The 17,370-nt window shown below is 41.0% G+C and overlaps 1 protein-coding gene across 1 annotated transcript; it reads left to right on the forward strand.

Annotated features, from left to right (window-relative positions):
• The first annotated feature begins 1,738 nt into the window (after positions 1-1,738).
• Positions 1,739-15,699, forward strand: ehd1a (EH-domain containing 1a). The gene is made up of 6 exons (XM_079352813.1): positions 1,739-2,535; positions 8,197-8,294; positions 12,519-12,760; positions 13,307-13,477; positions 14,130-14,294; positions 14,607-15,699. The coding sequence occupies exons 1-6, from the start codon at positions 2,147-2,149 to the stop codon at positions 15,138-15,140; spliced, it is 1,599 nt and encodes a 532-aa protein (XP_079208939.1). The 5' UTR covers positions 1,739-2,146; the 3' UTR covers positions 15,141-15,699.
• The last annotated feature ends 1,671 nt before the right edge of the window (positions 15,700-17,370 follow it).

The following is a 17,370-nucleotide window of genomic DNA, read 5'->3' on the forward strand; positions in this document are numbered from 1 at the left end:
TTACCCTGCATCACAATGTCCTGTTTAAAAATATAGATAAGATAGTCCTCCTTAAACTGGTTAGTCAGTAAAGAGATCTTTTCATTTTATACATGATTTGAAGCTTTTTATCAGAAACACATCCACTGTAATGTTTGTGCTGAGATTCACAGATTGAATCCACTGATAACCTGTTCACAGTTAATTTACCTGCTAATAAAAAATCTGGCTCATTGGGCAAAGTCGAAGAGGACAATAGGGGTGAAGGTCTTTTGAATCTACTCTTGAATTACTTTATGGCTTTGTTGTTTTACAGGATAAAAGGGTCAAAGCTCAGGTGGGATGAGTTAGGAGAGGTTCAACAAAACTAAGAAGAGGAGTAGTCAAGGAATCAATACATGTTCAAAGCCATATCAATGCCTCCCTGTAAAAGATTAATTTTAATAGACTAGAGGCTTAAATTCATTTGCTGAGATGGCGCACCCTCTTGACTCTCAGCAGACTTTTATGGAGTGAATGACCCTGATTTTATAGGTGTCCTGTTAAAATGTTTCTTAGAAGCAGTAACAAAGATCAGGAGATACAAGCGGATGATATTTTATTGATTCTTTATTAGGTGAGGGAGGTATTATCACATGAGGGCACTCTGAGATAAAGCCATTTTATTTCATGTTGTTGATTAAGCCAACCAAAAGAGGGCAGTATTATTTCATGTGTGAAAGTTTCATCCTACATCTGTCATTTAGTTCAAATATTTAGTGATTGAAAATGTTGCAACAATATCTGCTGGCCTATGTTTCTCTTGAAGTAACAATAAGCAAATATTTGACTTCAGGAATGGTAGGTATCAGCAGTAATCTGTACATCCAATAATGTGATGAATGAAATAAATAAAACTCACCACCAGCTCGTTCTCATGATCTGCAAACACTGTCAGCTGTGCTGTTTCTGCGGGTCTCACCAGCTGTAACAGCATCTCCATATGGAAAATACTCTGGCTTCCAGTGGAGTTGCTGTTATCTGTGGAGGGACACCTCTTGTCGACAAAAGGCTGCTGCCTGATGGGACACTTTGTAGATTACAGTTCACACATCATGTCACAGTTCACACTTGAATCTTGGCTAATGCGCTGTGTACAACATCTGTATTTGTTTTTCACACCTTGCGCCTCATTGTATTTTTTTCTGTGCAGTTTGGCTTTTTAATAAAATGAACTCGATCACTTAAGCTCTGTAGTCTGTACTTCTTTCTGTATTATGTTGTTTACATAAAATAAATGTATTCTGTGTGTTATTCTGTGAGTAAAAGAGAGAAATAGCTGTATGCCTGGGCAAGCCCATTTACAGTTGCCGTCTAAAATAGCAACAAAAATACATAGGCTACAGCAAATAAATATAAGACAACATTTACAGTAAATGATACAAATATACAGTGATAAAAAGAAATAGGGATAATTTATTGTAATGTGAAAACAAAACTTACAAGTAGGAATCACTGTTTCCTTAGGCATATGTATGCGTGCACGCATGCATGTTTTCATAGTTTGAAACAAGAACATTGCTACAAAATTATTAATTTGCTGCTTTAATGAAGACAAAATAATATGGCCTACTACACCCCCTTTAAAGTGATGATAGTAAAAGAAAAATAAAGACACTGCTAAACATTACAAAACATAAAAGCCCTATATTGGGAAAACAAACAAAAAAAACAGGTGATGCTAAATTAACATCAACCGACTTTTATTGTGAAAGTTATGTTGAGCTCTTCCGGTGTGTGTACCTTCTTTGGTGCCTTCAACTGACAGCCGGTTGCTAAACGAGTTAGCCGACCGCTAGGCGAGCTGTGACAGGTTACTTATGCACGTGAGCAAAAGCTGGTATATTGATTGAAACAGAGCAAAATATTTATGGGGGATTGAAGCTATTATTATTTGATAGTAGCCAACGTCAGTCAGCTGAGGAGGGAGTTCTCCCTGAATGACTGACTCGAGGTGGTGTGTGGCTAGCTAGTGTAGGAGGGTGGGGACAAAAAACTTCCAAAGACCTCGCCCAGCCTTCGCTTCATTCCAGCAGGCGGCTACTCTCTGAACGGTGGAAGAGATCCACACATCCACACCAAATTACCATTGAGAGGGATATTGACACACACAACTGTATCGGTCAGCATGTTCAGAAAAAACATGAAGAAAGATCCAGAACTGTTTCAGAACGTGTCTGAAGGTCTGCGGCGCCTCTACCGGACCAAGCTGTTCCCTCTGGAGGACACGTATCGATTCCACGACTTCCACTCCCCTGCTCTCGAAGATGCCGATTTCGACAACAAGCCCATGGTCCTCCTGGTGGGTCAGTATTCCACCGGGAAGACCACCTTCATCCGGCACCTCATGGAGCAGGACTTCCCCGGTATGCGGATTGGCCCTGAGCCGACCACGGACTCTTTCATCGCGGTGATGCACGGCGAACAGGAAGGGGTGATACCCGGTAATGCCCTGGTCGTCGACCCCAAGAAGCCCTTCCGCAAACTCAACGCCTTTGGCAACGCGTTCCTCAACAGGTAAAGACCGAGCCGAGCTGTGAAACCTCTTAAAAACAGCTTACACTTAGCCATCTGAAAGAACTATAGGATTTGGGCCCGGAAGTGACAGTCATTCATTTATGTATGACTGAAAAGAATGAATGTCAACGTAATATCTTTCTGTCTTGAAATAAGATTAGGAAATCCAGCCGTGTGTTAAGAAGTGTGTCATAACAATAGTTTAAATGCCCTCTCTACATGTCCTTACACGTGTCGTGCCACTCTCTGGCCAGGTAAACTCACAGTATGTTGTTGCACAATACTCCCAGCTGAAGAAAAGTCTGATTGTGAAAGTAACTGAGAGAATGCAAGTGTTTAATGTCAGTAGGTTGGTGGAAGAGTCCCTGTGTTACTGGCAAAGCGAGGTTCTTTCCAACACCTCGTCACATGGAAAAGGAGTTTACTTCTTATTCAACATTATAATATTGCGCCATCTGGGACCTCTTCCTTTAAGCACCTGACAGAGTCACTGGTGACTAATCCCCTCAGCCCTAAGTCACAGTGTGGCACCTTGAAAGTACAAATACTTGTATGTGATGTTGCTAGGCAACAGGTTGACCTTGTCCCCTGCTAGGTTGATGGTACATTTCTTATCCATTGGTCGTATAAGTGTTACTTCATCGGTAGAAGCCGACAAGGCCCACTCTCCCTTTCCTTTTTCTTGTCACTAGGCCAGGCAAGTTCAGTCTAAGTCTAAGGTGAATTTATATTGCAAAAAGGGTTGAAGGTTCAAGTATTTTCTTGTATGTTTTCATTGTATCAGCAGGTTTGGATCAAGTCATTCAGCTCATTGGAGGCTGATTCACATGTCTGATGATTCAGATATTCTCAGGCTAAAAACTTTCAGGGTGCATTCATTTGTAGTGACACTGTGTGGAGAAAAAGCGTAATTGTGTCCCAGGGGTATTTCTCAAAATGGGCTAACACCTTTCAAAAGATAAGCAGATGAGAAAGTGAAACAAACTACAAATACAGAGAGAAACTGGACCGGTGATGGGGCATGCTTTTAAAATAGGAAAGAGCTAATATGGATTACAGGAAAGACGATCTTCACTGAGAATATGAAGTGACGTTCTCCATATTAAAGTCACAGCGTAAAGTGTTTCTGCACAGGCAAGGTGCTGTGACTGAGAGCCAGTATGGTGACAACTTTTAAAAGCTGAAACATCTTAATCCAATCTATTGTGTTTGGATTTGTGATGACATCAGATGGGTAACTATCAGTTGTTGATGATGTCGCTTCCAGTAGAGGATGTGGGTAAACCCCTCTGTACCCTAGAGCCAGTGTGGTGTCACCCTGAAGAACAAGCCGCCAAACAGACACAGAATGAAAATATCTTTGACTGTAATAAGTTTAAGATTGTAAGAATAACTTCAAGTTTTGCGAGTGTGATGTGGGATTAACACTCAACTTGACATTTCCTCAGTCATTATCCACAGAGAGCCCTTCCTTGAATTATTTCAAGTGTTTGCATTATCTCGGATCAGTGAACGTTTCCGTCAAACAATAAGTCAAACTCTGAATGAAAAATAAAGTTATGCAACTCAAATGACACTGTAAAGGGTGCAATGTCAGACTTAATAGACTACAAATCACATCTTTGGAGTTTAATACAGACCTGAGGGGAAACAGGATAAGATTGTGGATAAACAAAGGCTATTGTCCATTTCAGCAGCATTTGTCAAACTGTTGGACCTCAACCTGCCGACTGCCATTATTGTGGTTCCCATTGATGTCACTGTGCATCTTTGTCTCATAAGCCTGTTCAAGCTCACATAATTGCACAAAACAGACTATGTGTTTATGACAAAGCAGGTCGTTCATCTGTTTGAACAACATATACATATTTAATTATTTGTTTTGGGACATTGCCTGGAGAAGGCCAAAGTTGACACAACTTTTTGTCAAACTTTTTGAGCCGGGCTGTTTTTATCTCTGACTTGGCCGGCGTTTAACTTTCCTCTCAGGAGGCCTAAACTATTTCAACTGGCCTCTGCTTGGTTGAATTTGTTTTTGCTCATAAAAGTCAACAGGAGACAGGAGTATGGGATTGTTAACTGGCAGATTCATAGGTAGATAATACATATCAAAAGAGCACACAAGGTCTGGTTGTGTAGCTCTTTAACCATAGTAATTCAACATGCAGATTAGCCTTTAACGATCCCCCTCAGAAGTCACTGTCAGTGTAATCAGTTATTTATGTAGAAAGTAAACAGAAATCAGTCATTGGATCCACAAAGCTATAGTTTGTTTATGTCTAAAGTAACAGTCAGTGTATTCTACTGGTCAGCTGCCAATTTTCCTATTATTTGTGTTTTGTAGCAGTCTGGTTTTCAGATTGTATCCCAGGCAAGCGGCAAACCTCCAGTGTTAGAAAAATAAAGCCAATGAGCAGGTGAAAAAAACCTTCATTTCATCAAGTGTCCACTTGAGCCTGGCAGCAGAAGCTACGGACGTCACACACGCAGCCAGTAGCAGACTTGTACTGATTGTTTTTATTTTTTTCTAAACATACCCGTAAACTCAATCATTTTTGGATACGTGATTGACCTGAGTGACGGCGAGCGCGTTGTAACTATTTGGCAGAAGGAATAAGACCCGCCTCTGCTCCAGCTCTTTTGCCTGGTGTTAGGTTGACTGAAAGTTAGGTTGAGACAGCATTATCCAGCACAGCGACCTCCATTCACACCACAGGCTTCCCAAGCTCCCTTCAGTAACTAATGATGTCACCCAGGCGTCGCTCACTAATATTTATTATTGTATTTAGGTTATTAACCCATTGAGATCAAGGGGGACCTGGTCCCAGTCCATGACCCCACAGCCTTTAATACTGATTTTAACCAGGATCTAAACTGGAGTGAAAGCATTCTTCATACTTTTCTTTCAGCTCAAGATAAAGCCACATATCTCTTTCCTCTAGTTAAAAAGCCACAGCAGTCAGAGGGCCTCAGTATGATTGTGCTCTCTGTAAGCTATTACTCAGAAAAACCCGAGTCAGCAAAGTGTAAGTTCCGCACTGGCCCACCCTGTCCTGCACTGTCCGACTCTGTCCTGTCCTGCTCATGGCCTGTTATCCCAGGACGCTGACTCTGCACTTTACTGAGGTAGGGCTTCACACATGTACTGCCTTACAGAGTACCCAACAAACTAATAGATACTGTATCTATAATACATAGATCATTAACAAGGGCTGTGCAGTTGATCATAATTTTCTCCTTTTCCTGATATGATCACATCTCTGTGGTGTGAATTTTGCAAAAAAAAAAAAAAAATACCATAATTATTATTTTTTCACATTTTATTTACTTGTGTTAGATCGAGGCCTGAGTATGATGGCCATGTTTTCACACAATTTCAAGGCAGTCAGAAGAAGCTCAAGCGAGCTATTATCTACCGTCTGATTTTTAAAAGGTTCTTAGTTTCGTGGAGGGGAAAAAACAACTTTTTTGGATTTCTTTTGCATTGAGGACAAACGCGTTGTGGAAAAACACAAGAACAGCAGACAAAAGAACACAAGCTAAACACATTTGCAGTCTTAAATTAGCACACCAAATCATTATTGCAACATTTTGTTATCGCACATTGCAGGCCTAACTTACACACAGGGAGATTTAAAGGAAGCAACCATGGAAAGGTGACACATTTTGTGGACCCTCAATTCCCATCCGCCCTGTTTCCTCTTCTCTCTTCAGGAAGTTCAGGTTACGATGAGAGAAAAAGTAATGGGTCAAGAGTTGGAGTAGGAGAGGAAGACCTTCTTTCAGGAGCCCCTTCTCCTCACACATGAGTGGTCGGATATGGAATATTAACCCATGCGTTCATCCCGGTGCGGGAACTTCACATATAGGAGGAGTTTCTCACACTCCCGACACATTCTAACAGCAAAGGCTCTCTGATATATCTGGGCTCCTGGGGGCCTCAGTGCCTGGTAGAGTTCTGTTTCTAAGAATTCCGAGTTCATCAGAGCATTTCTTTTCCCTACGAGCTCTTCATGGAAAAATGTAAGGAAAGATAGTTTAATGGAAGACCTATGCCAGATTTCCAACTGGATATCATTGATAGTCAGCTTGGAGAAGGAGTGGAAAAAAACCTGCATATTTGTTATCGTTTGCCGTCACTATTATTGTAAAGTAATAGTATTCATAAGGTCAGTGTTCAAGAGGCCGCTCTCTCATATTCCTTTGACTTGTTCATTGTCCTTGGATTTTTCCTTTTTCCTCCCTGCGTGTGGTATGGGATCTGTGTGTGTGTGTGTGTGTGTCAGTGTGTGTGTATCTGCCCTTAGTGTGGTTACAGCAGGAATGTAAAAGCAAAGTTCTCCAAGTCTTATGACCCAGTGCCTCTGAGCTCATGTTTTGAGTTTTAGTTGAGATCGAGTAAAACGCCTGTAGAGTGAGAAGCAGCGCCTGGAGCTGTGGGGTTCCTTAACAATCCCTTTCTTTGTCCTGAGTGGGATACTGTGGGTTTATGCAAAACCACTCATCCTCTCACTTTGTGCTTGTGTGTTTGTGTGTGTGTGTGTTTGTGTGTGTGTGTCTGTGTCTGTGTGTGTGTGTGTGTGTGTGTGTGTGTGAGATTGTCTTAGCCTTTACTCACTTTCTGTTTTAGAGAGCAACAATCCCCCTTTAAAGTTTCATCTCCGGTGTGCAGTATTTAGGGAGCTCCTTTAGTAGTGACTGATGATACATTTAAGTTTAAAGACTTGAGAACATAGTAAGTAGTATCTTCGTGTTTTACTATTATTTTTTCACTTATAAGTTACTTCACATCTCCATACACACTGTTCGGACATTGTTTGGAAAATCTTACAATGTCATGATGCCTCATAAATTAACTGTGTTATAAAACAATCAGAAAATGAAATAGCTGCTTATTTGATCAGTCAGTAAATTAAATTATTGTTCAAGTACAATTGCTAAACGTTCAATGAGTCTGGCATGTGATAGTAAATAGACTGCATTGACTGTATTTTCATTGACATATTCTCAGTGACAATTCTCATTAGACTCTTAAAGACCGTCGAAGGAGTTCACCATATCAGAAACATTGTCTCAATAAATAATCAATAATAATAAAATAACTTTCGGTTAACAGCCAAAGAGCCGGATGAAGCATTAATCCGTCAGTCAGCCACGGCCCTTATGAATAACGTTATACTTCGTAATATTTAAAACAGATGAGTCATAAAAGAAAGCCAAACTGTAGAGTGTCAGCACTAAAGTTAGCATGTCAGACTAACATGTATTTGGAGCAGAATTGTTGTACTTCCATGTTGGCTTCATTTTCTAACATTGAAGGTTGATGTCACCTTGGAGAATATGAAAACAAAAGCAACCGACTTTAATAAGCCTGTAATTTAAATGTGACAGTTATTGTCTCTATAAAGTCATGTGATTTACACTCCGATCCCACCAGTTTCTGTTTTGTGTTGAGGGTATTTCCCTGATGCTGCTGCGTGAGAGAATGAAGTGTGTTGGTGAATAATGTCTGTTTAATGCCAAGCTTATGGATAAACATTCTCACCAGCCTGTTTTTGCATCACTCCTGCCCTGACTCTCTCCCAGTATGTCTCGTTCTTGAATCACCTCTTTCACCCTGCCTGTACCATTCCCTCTCTCATCCCTGTGTTTTCTTGGCAGGTTCATGTGTGCCCAGATGCCTAACCCTGTCCTGGAGAGCATCAGTATCATTGATACTCCTGGAATCCTGTCCGGGGAGAAGCAGAGGATAAGCAGAGGTCTGTCTGAAATAAACAGCCAACCTTTTACCATTCCCCAACTCACTTGTGCTGTACTGTTTTAGAAAGCCCCACTCTGCTCAAAACCTTTTGAAATGATTCAAACAGTCATCTAAAACGAAAGCATAGCAACTCTTAAGTTCACATATGAAAAGGAAACATGCTTAACCCACATGCACTTCCCTCAGTCTCTCTCTGGTATTTCTGTTTGGCATGTGCCTCACTAAGTCAGCTCCAACAGTCCGCCTTCTAATGCAGTCAAACCTGTCTTTAACTCTTAACACCGTCAGGTCGGAGCGTAACCGAGCAGGTCATGGTAATCTGATAGAGGCTTTCTGAAGCTGACGGTGGCACGGAGAGGGCTCAAAACACTTTGAAGTTCATTTCCTGTTTCTGTACCTGTCGTTTTTTGCAGCACACTCCTTTTTTCACATCCTTCCTCTTTTTTTTTTTTTTTTTTCTATCTCCCAATTTCAGCCTGAATCTAGCTTAAGACTAAATTAACCACCGCAGAAAACGCTTCCTATGCAGCTGTGTGACACATTAGTTTACCATTTATCACTTTTTATCTGAGTCATTTCCCTGTGCTCTGCTGAAATCAATAGATTTGTATTGTTGACCATGTGCTCCAGCGTGACTGCAACCTTACAGGGTCACTTCAGTTTTTGCCTCATATGCAGATTTTCCCCTTACTTTTGATGATCCTACAAAATCCAGACAGATGATAACCTTGCAGATGAACACAGCTTCTGTTTTTTTTTTTTTTTTTCCTACCTGATTGGAGCCCCTTTAAGAGGAAGTGCACATACAAGCTGTAGACTTTGTGTGTACTCTAGGGAAAGGATGTGGAGTAAAATGGCAAACATTGCAGGGAGAGTTTCCCAATACCTCCTCCTCCTCCCACTCCCTCCATCGCCTGTATTGCATAGAAAGCTGATATACAGTCACAACAAGAAGGAAGAGTAGAAAAGAAACAGGAATTACCAGTCTAGTGTTTATTAAGTGTCTTTCACCTTAGGACTGTTGCTAACTAACAAAACGTGTTAATTCTTTTTTTGAATGAGCAGACCGACGTACGTGGAGGTGACCCTGTACGAGAATAAAGAACAGATGAAGTGTGACGCCTCACACCTCAGTTTGTTTCCGTACTTGAAAGTTTTTCCTCACACTCTCTGCCTCTTTCTCTCGTACACACTGATATCCTTATGACTGTTTCTATATAAACACAGATACAATACTGTAGTGCCCAGACATACTGAACTCTCCTGTGTCATATATAAACAGGAACTGGATTGTACAGCTGAGGTGTGACGGACATGTTTGTGTGTAACGTGTACGTGTCAGTACTCTGCTTACCGCCTTCGTCCACCAGCATCTTAGGAAGTTTCTTTAACAGCTTTACATTCAGACAGTCATTTTGTTGTCCATTCATGAATTGCAAGCTTTGTCATTGCGTAATACTTTGTATGTGAATTCACTTTTGTTGGAGTCAGCAATGTTGGTCAGTACTTCCTCGTTTGTGAACTATGAAAGGACAAAACTATTATGAAACTGGAATAATGCAGAACAGTTCTCACTGTTGTGACTTTATGTTGAATATGTTCATGTTTCCGTTCTGCAAACTGTTGGTAAGATACGTTAAGCTACGTTGATATTTGGAGAATGTGAAGCATTTTTCACTAGTTGATAGTTTGGTCACTACTTTGATAGCGGTCTACAAGTAGGCTACGCCACTGACTCTGTATCCTAGCGAGTCAGTATTATTGCCCCTGAAGCTAACCTTAGCTAGCTTACTCACGCTGACAAAAACAAAGGGGTCAAATCTCCACTCAAGGTCGTGCTGAAGCGTAGACAGTTGAGTTGAGTGTTCAGACTCTTTTATTCTTCTTCCCCAGTTTTTTTTTTCCTGTTAATAAAATAGATTATAGGTAGTCTAGTCTTAGTTTACGTTACATACATTCCACGTGAGATCATGTATGAGAGCACATGAGCACATGTGGTGGAACATTTTTACCTCTGGCAAACCAATGTTTATAGTTTCTCCTAGCAAGAAATATGCCATTATTTAAACATCTTTTAGTAAACTGTTTAAGAAAGAAGAACATCGATGTGTGTCTGATGCAAACAGACTTTAATTTGGTTAAAACTGTCGTTTTTAAAGCCTATTAAGATGTCAAACTGTTCTCATCGAATGATCCCTCAGATGTTTGATAAATAGTCTCAGATTTACTATAAAATCATCTGTCCTCTGATTTCTATTCTTGCCATCAGTGATTGACACGTTCTCTTGAGGCCGTCTAAATTCATCGTGACTCAGTGGGTTTAAACCTGCATAGATGTCACTATGAAACTGGAAGTGACAGTTGTTGATGATATGAGCTATAAGTAATTCCAAAGTGGAACAGCTGTCTCTCCCTGGGATTCCTGGACGCGCTTTTTAAAAACAGACTGAAGGAAGAATGAGCAAATGTTCTCAACTGGTTCCCACAGGGTGTTTGGACTTTAAATATTGCACTTTATCCCCCTCGACTTTCATTTGTCGTCATACACACAAACATGAGACAAAGTCCTTTTTGTTCAGGGGGATTTCTATCCTTACCCGTCTCTTGTTTCGTTCAACTTTTGCTTTCACTTTTTCTCACCCCATGTGTCTCTCCCCTTTTTTTTCTCTTTCTCTTTTGAACCTTCTCTACGTCGTTATTTTATCATCGTAACTCTCTCTATACAGATTTTGATCTCTCTCTCTTTTGTATACATGTGCTCAGACGTAGACAAAAGACATCCATGTTGGAATGCATGTGCTGCAGATCTGGCGGCGTTGATTGTGTGACAGCAGAGTTGAGTTTTTAGAGCAACTGCATTCTTCTCTGATCAGACACTAATCAAAACCACAATTCTCTCTTCCACACTCCTCCGCTCCTCAAAGCAAAAGAAAGTTCAAGAAGAAAAACAAAAACCCTGTTTTATGTAATTTGAGTTAGTCCCCCTGCTATTCTTATAACCAAAGAAGTGAAAGGCAAAGCAAGTTTCTGTTCTTCCACAGTGATAGAAGTGTGTTTGTGACACGTATCTCAGCTCAGGCCAACACTGACGCAGCAGTCTTTTATCTGTACTTCATAGTTTCTGCCTTTGTGAAGTGGTTGCTTTTTTTTTTTCTTTTTTTTTTACTTCCTGTCTATCTTTTTATACACCAGCCCAGTTTGTAAGACATATCGCTGATACGTTATGGACGACATTCATCCCTCAGACAAATCTGCTTTCTTAAAACATTGGATCTGTCTTCACCTCCGGACTCTACTCTGCCGTCTCAGTGCAGCTAGTTAATAAGTGACCAGAGGAGACGGCGCTGCCTCTTCAAAGGCCTTATCTAAACATTAGGAGATCAATATGACTCGGAACATGATCTCCATTTAAACATGCTCTAACACTATTGACTGATTGGAGACCTTTAGTGATTGTTTTCAAGTTTGGTTTCCTGTATTTCTCCACACATCTACGCAGTGTGTTCTGTTGTTGAGCACTGTTCTTGTGCAGAATGTTAGCTATGCTTTCAAACTGACATGAGTGGACAACAAGCCTCTCTAGTAAGCTCCCATGATAGGAATAGTACATGGCATTCATCTTCCTCTGTACCAGTTCCTCCACGATTTCCTTGAGTCATGTTTGGTCAATCATTTCTTAACCCACAGAAATGGCCGCAGTCACACCCTGAATGCAGCATGCAACACAAGAGCTTCCAGCTACTTTTCTGATTCGACCTTGATAATGACTTTTCCTATGATAGACAAAACAAACTACTATCAGTACTGTTCTGAAATTAATCTCATGTATCTGATTTACTAAACCAACAAGCCCTAATATGGGTGCTCAATCAAACTCAACGGGAAGGGATCTAACATAATCTTTATGAGTAAAAGGTCTTATTATGAGGAAGTCCGAGAACACTGACTGTGCAGTAGCTTGAATTAGAAAAGTGTTTACTGAAAACTTTAACTGGGGTAAGTTTATCAATTTCCGTAATGGCATAAAGTAAGGGAGAAGTTGACATGCTAAATCTCGACTCCCAACTTAAATGGCACAGCAGCATTCTTCTCGAAAAAGCTACAATCACAGCCAGTTAAAGACCTGCTAACAAAAACTAAACTGAGAGCTGGTGTCCTATTAGGGTGCTCCTCAGATCACGTCTCTAAACAGTCGTTTTCTTTTTTTTTTTTTTGTCCCCAGGTTATGATTTTGCTGCAGTGTTGGAGTGGTTTGCGGAGCGCGTTGACCGCATCATCCTCCTGTTCGATGCCCACAAGCTGGACATCTCAGATGAGTTTTCAGAGGTGATCCGGGCTCTTAAAAACCACGAGGACAAAATGCGCGTGGTTCTGAACAAAGCGGACCAGATCAGCACTCAGCAGCTCATGAGGGTTTACGGAGCTCTGATGTGGTCTTTGGGAAAGATCATCAACACACCTGAGGTGAAAAGCACATCGCTCTTTAGTGAAACACACGCAGTCATTTGAATGGACAACATGTCTGACTGATTCAAGCTAGCGTTTTCAGTATGTATATATGTGCTGTATGTAATGAATGTGTGTCACAGTGATAATACCATCTTTCACAAACCACATTTCAAACCTGATATCATGGGACCTAGTAAGTCTTGTGATTTGTCTCTGACTGTTGTGGTTAATGTTTAATCAGGGGCCATATTCATACTGATGGCAGAGACACCTTTGGATCATGTGGAGAATTATTCATTGACTTTGAGTGCATTGTTATGTGAAGCCTGCATGTGAAACACACTGCAGATACACTTTAAAATCTTATTGTTGCTTTTCTGTATACCTCAGCCGTGTCACAAATCACACACGTCTATTTTGGGTTCTCAGATTTACAAGTGTATGTCTGTTTCCTTAGCCTGTTTGGGACCTGGAAAAGGACTTCTTGTGGCGCGGGCGGTGAAGTGTTACCTGAGGTATGGTTTCGATTATCAGAGGTCAACATGTGCGTTCTCATTCCAGGTGGTGCGCGTGTACATCGGGTCATTCTGGACCCAGCCCCTTTTGGTCCCTGACAACAGGAAGTTGTTTGAGGCAGAGGAGCAGGATCTGTTCGTAGACATTCAATCATTGCCACGTAATGCAGCCTTACGTAAACTCAACGACCTCATCAAACGAGCACGCCTCGCCAAGGTCAGTATTCACATGATGAATGGTCTCCTAGCAGCGCTGTATCCTGCAAAACACAACTACAGCTGGTGGGAATGTTATTAGTTTTACAGGTAATAACTTCACTAGGTCACTGACAAATTAACAATACTGATGATGGTGGAGGGAAATGGTTATTACCTTTTTACCTGGGGGCCGGGTTGGGGAAGGGGTGTGTTATTGTCCATTAATACATATATGTCATGACAACTCACTTGAAAAGAAACGTCCATGGTTATCCCGTCATCGAACTGTCCAATAGTTGTGAAATATTTCCATCAGGACAGAAACAGTGGATCATGTTACACACTGTATCTGCCACTACTTAACCAAGCCGTGAAAACAGCCAGTTAAAAATCTGCACAACACATTTGATCTATGCCCTTTCTTCCTCATTCTCACACCACTATTACTCCCACAAGAGTACAGTTACCCACAATGCCTGTTTTAATGCAACTCTGTAAATGTTTATTTACCCAAAATGCAGAAGTGAAAACCAGTGTCATAAGGTTATTGCAATGTTGTAAACTCGTAAACCAAAAAAACAAAACTTAAACTCAATCCAACTCCCCACAGTCTGAACATAAAAGTGCAGTTCAATCATCAATGAAAATATTCTGTTCTCCATGGTGTCCAGGTACAAGCATACATTATCAGCTCTCTGAAAAAGGACATGCCTAGTGTGTTTGGAAAAGAGTCCAAAAAGAAGGAGCTGATAGCCAACCTGGGCGAGACCTACCATAGGATCGAGAAGGAGCACCAAATCTCACCTGGAGACTTTCCCAACCTCGCCAAGATGCAGGTGAGCTAACACGCGTACTGTGTTTATACTCAAATGACGATTCATTTGACTTTATCTTCAGCTTTTTATAAGAATTTAAACAGAAGCTAAGTTTATCGTAGAATGGCCTTTCAACCTTTACTCTCTTCACATCTTTGCCCTTCTTTCCTTCCCTTGCCCTCCAGGATGGGCCAGGACAAGGATGAGATTTATTTTTCCTGGTTTGTCAGGAAATCCTGCTTCTTGTATGCTACTCCCATTGGTAGCCACTGAAGACTGATCTATTTCTATCACCAATTCCTGTTTTTTTTCTCAACCTCCCCATCCCTTCAGGAGCTGCTGAATGGCCAGGACTTCTCTAAGTTTGCAGCGCTGAAACCCAAGCTGCTGGAGGCAGTCGAGGACATGCTCGCCAATGACATCGCTCGTCTTATGGCTCTGGTGCGCCAGGAGGAAGCCGCAATGCCCAGTCAGACCGTCAAGGGCGGAGCCTTCGAGGGAACCATGAGCGGTCCGTTTGGTCATGGCTATGGAGAGGGAGCCAGCGAAGGCATTGATGAGCTGGAGTGGGTGGTGGGCCGTGACAAGCCCACATATGATGAGATCTTCTACACCCTCTCACCCATCAACGGCAAAGTGAGCGGAGCTGCAGCCAAAAAGGAGATGGTGAAATCCAAGCTGCCCAACACAGTCCTGGGAAAGATCTGGAAGCTAGCAGACGTGGATAAAGATGGCCTACTCGACGACGAGGAGTTCGCTCTGGCCAATCACCTGATCAAGGTGAAGCTGGAGGGCCATGAATTGCCAGCTTCGCTGCCCGAACACCTGGTGCCCCCGTCCAAACGTGGGACAGTCCTGGCGGACTAGAGGAGGGTTGAAGACCAGCCACATCAACGCTTTGCACCATGTTGAGGACTCTCCAGACATAAGTCCAACCACAGGCATGAACAGCATCATCCTCCATTAAGCTGTGGGCTTCCAGGCGTCCTGACACGGCAAACACTTATTGCTGTGATCTTTACACCAGAGAAAGACTGGAGGTTTTCAAGGGGCATGACAAGAGGAGATAATGTTAAGATATCTATGAGAAATAAATGGAGATAAAGGGGTGGGATAAAAAAAAAAAGAAGATGAACGGACATCACTGGAACTGAAGGGCAGTTAGCGGTGGCATGGTGGGGCTGAACATGTATTTGTGAATCCTGTGTTAAAGATACCTTATATGTACACAGTCAATATTATTATTATTTGTTGATCCAAAGAAATATAGTTTTTTTTCCATTTGGAGAGAAAAAGAGGAAATAAATCATAACAGCTGTTAGAATTGTTTTATCTCTATTTTTGTATTTCCTGACTGTTAACTTTGACTCTTTCCAAATGCTTCCCTTTTTATTATTTTGCCAGACAAATAAAAAGGAATACTGTACCAACTGACTCATGATTATGTTGACTGTTTTAGGTTCATCAGATATTTGAACTTGAATTAAATCACTGAAAGTTTCACCAATTTAAACTTGGGAGAAATGAAATCACGTTTGTGCTTTCAGTTTGTAGACATTTGTCATTGAGGGTCAAGTAAAGGCCTGTGAGGTCATCCAGAGGCTGACTTTTATTTTGAAGTGCTATCATTTTGATAGTTTAAATACAATGCACTGCCCTCTGTAGGACGTACAGAGTCATTGCTAGCACTTCCACAGGAGTAGGGCATGTCATTAAAATGTAATGTTATGATGGCGAGTTTTAATTTAATATGGGGCGTCCCCTGGGTTTTGGACATCACATTGTGTCACAATCTTGTATGAATTAGAGTTGTAGACTAGAATCCGGAAGTAGAAGTTAAACATTTACTCAACGCTCGCTCATCAGCTGTTTCACAACATGCAGAAATCCAATCTGCTTTGAGGTCTGTTTGCATACTTGAAATAGGTTATAGGAGTATGAAACGAAAATGAAAATCAGGTGTAAATGGATGAAAATGTTTTGGGACTCTCCCACATCAACAGCCACATCAGATACAAGAACACCTGATGTCTACAGGCTGGAGATGTCAGTATGTATAAAGTCCAGCGGGGCTCTGGTGTCCTGAGATGTCTTTACAGGTACAGTTTATATTTAGCCTATTTCTAACACTGTCTTTGTGTCCACCAGGTTTCTGCTGCTGCATCAACAAATGGCCTAACCCTCAAACAAGCTGACCCTTATAACAGTTTAAAACTGAATGTAAAGCCAATAAAAGATTATATGATAATTTAACAAATGCCGTGCACAACAAAGATATGCAATCTTTTTTTTAAACAAGACTCTCAGCACAACGTTGTGGCTTTCAACCCTTTTTCAGTTGTAACCCCTTAAAAATTAAGTCTTTCTGATCCCTCATGAGAGATTATGTTCTTAGTGTTGAATGAGACTTGCATTTTAAGCGGGTCAATTAAACTACAGTTTTTTCCTTGGATTTGATAATTTAAGATTACATTTTTTCTTTTTTGAAGTCAAGACAAAATGCTGTAGCACTGAAGCTGTGCAAATATGAAATATAAAATATCAGTTCGGGGCACACAAAGAATCACAGTGCCAATAATACTGATAAATGCACAGTTAAACACTAAGTGTCATTGTTCACACACACACACACACACACACACACACACATTATATATATATATATATATATATATATATATATATATATATATATATATATATATATATATATATACAAATAAAATAGTAGATATTTTATAGAGAACTTACATTATAGTGTAATCACCTGATCTCACACTGTCTTCATGAAATGCTGGATCCCTGAATAACCTGTTGTCTCGTGTTTTTCATAAATGATAAAGATGTTTTGAAGGATTGTTCCACTGTTAGTTCAGACCTGACACTAACACTGTGTTTAAAACAGATATTTTACAGCCTGCTGTGGCAGCAGGTGCCTCTGTTCTGGAGTGATAATATAATGACAGAGAGCTGCTGGAATGCACAGAGAGCTGTGAAGTTAGAGAAGGGGCCTGTCTGTACATCCCTGTGCTTCTGTACTCTGTGTGTTTTGATAGCTGACCTGCTCCCCCACTGTATATCTCTCCTTTACACTATT

Source organism: Symphodus melops (assembly GCF_947650265.1).
Source record: "Symphodus melops genome assembly, chromosome: 9".
Lineage (NCBI taxonomy): Eukaryota > Metazoa > Chordata > Actinopteri > Labriformes > Labridae > Symphodus > Symphodus melops.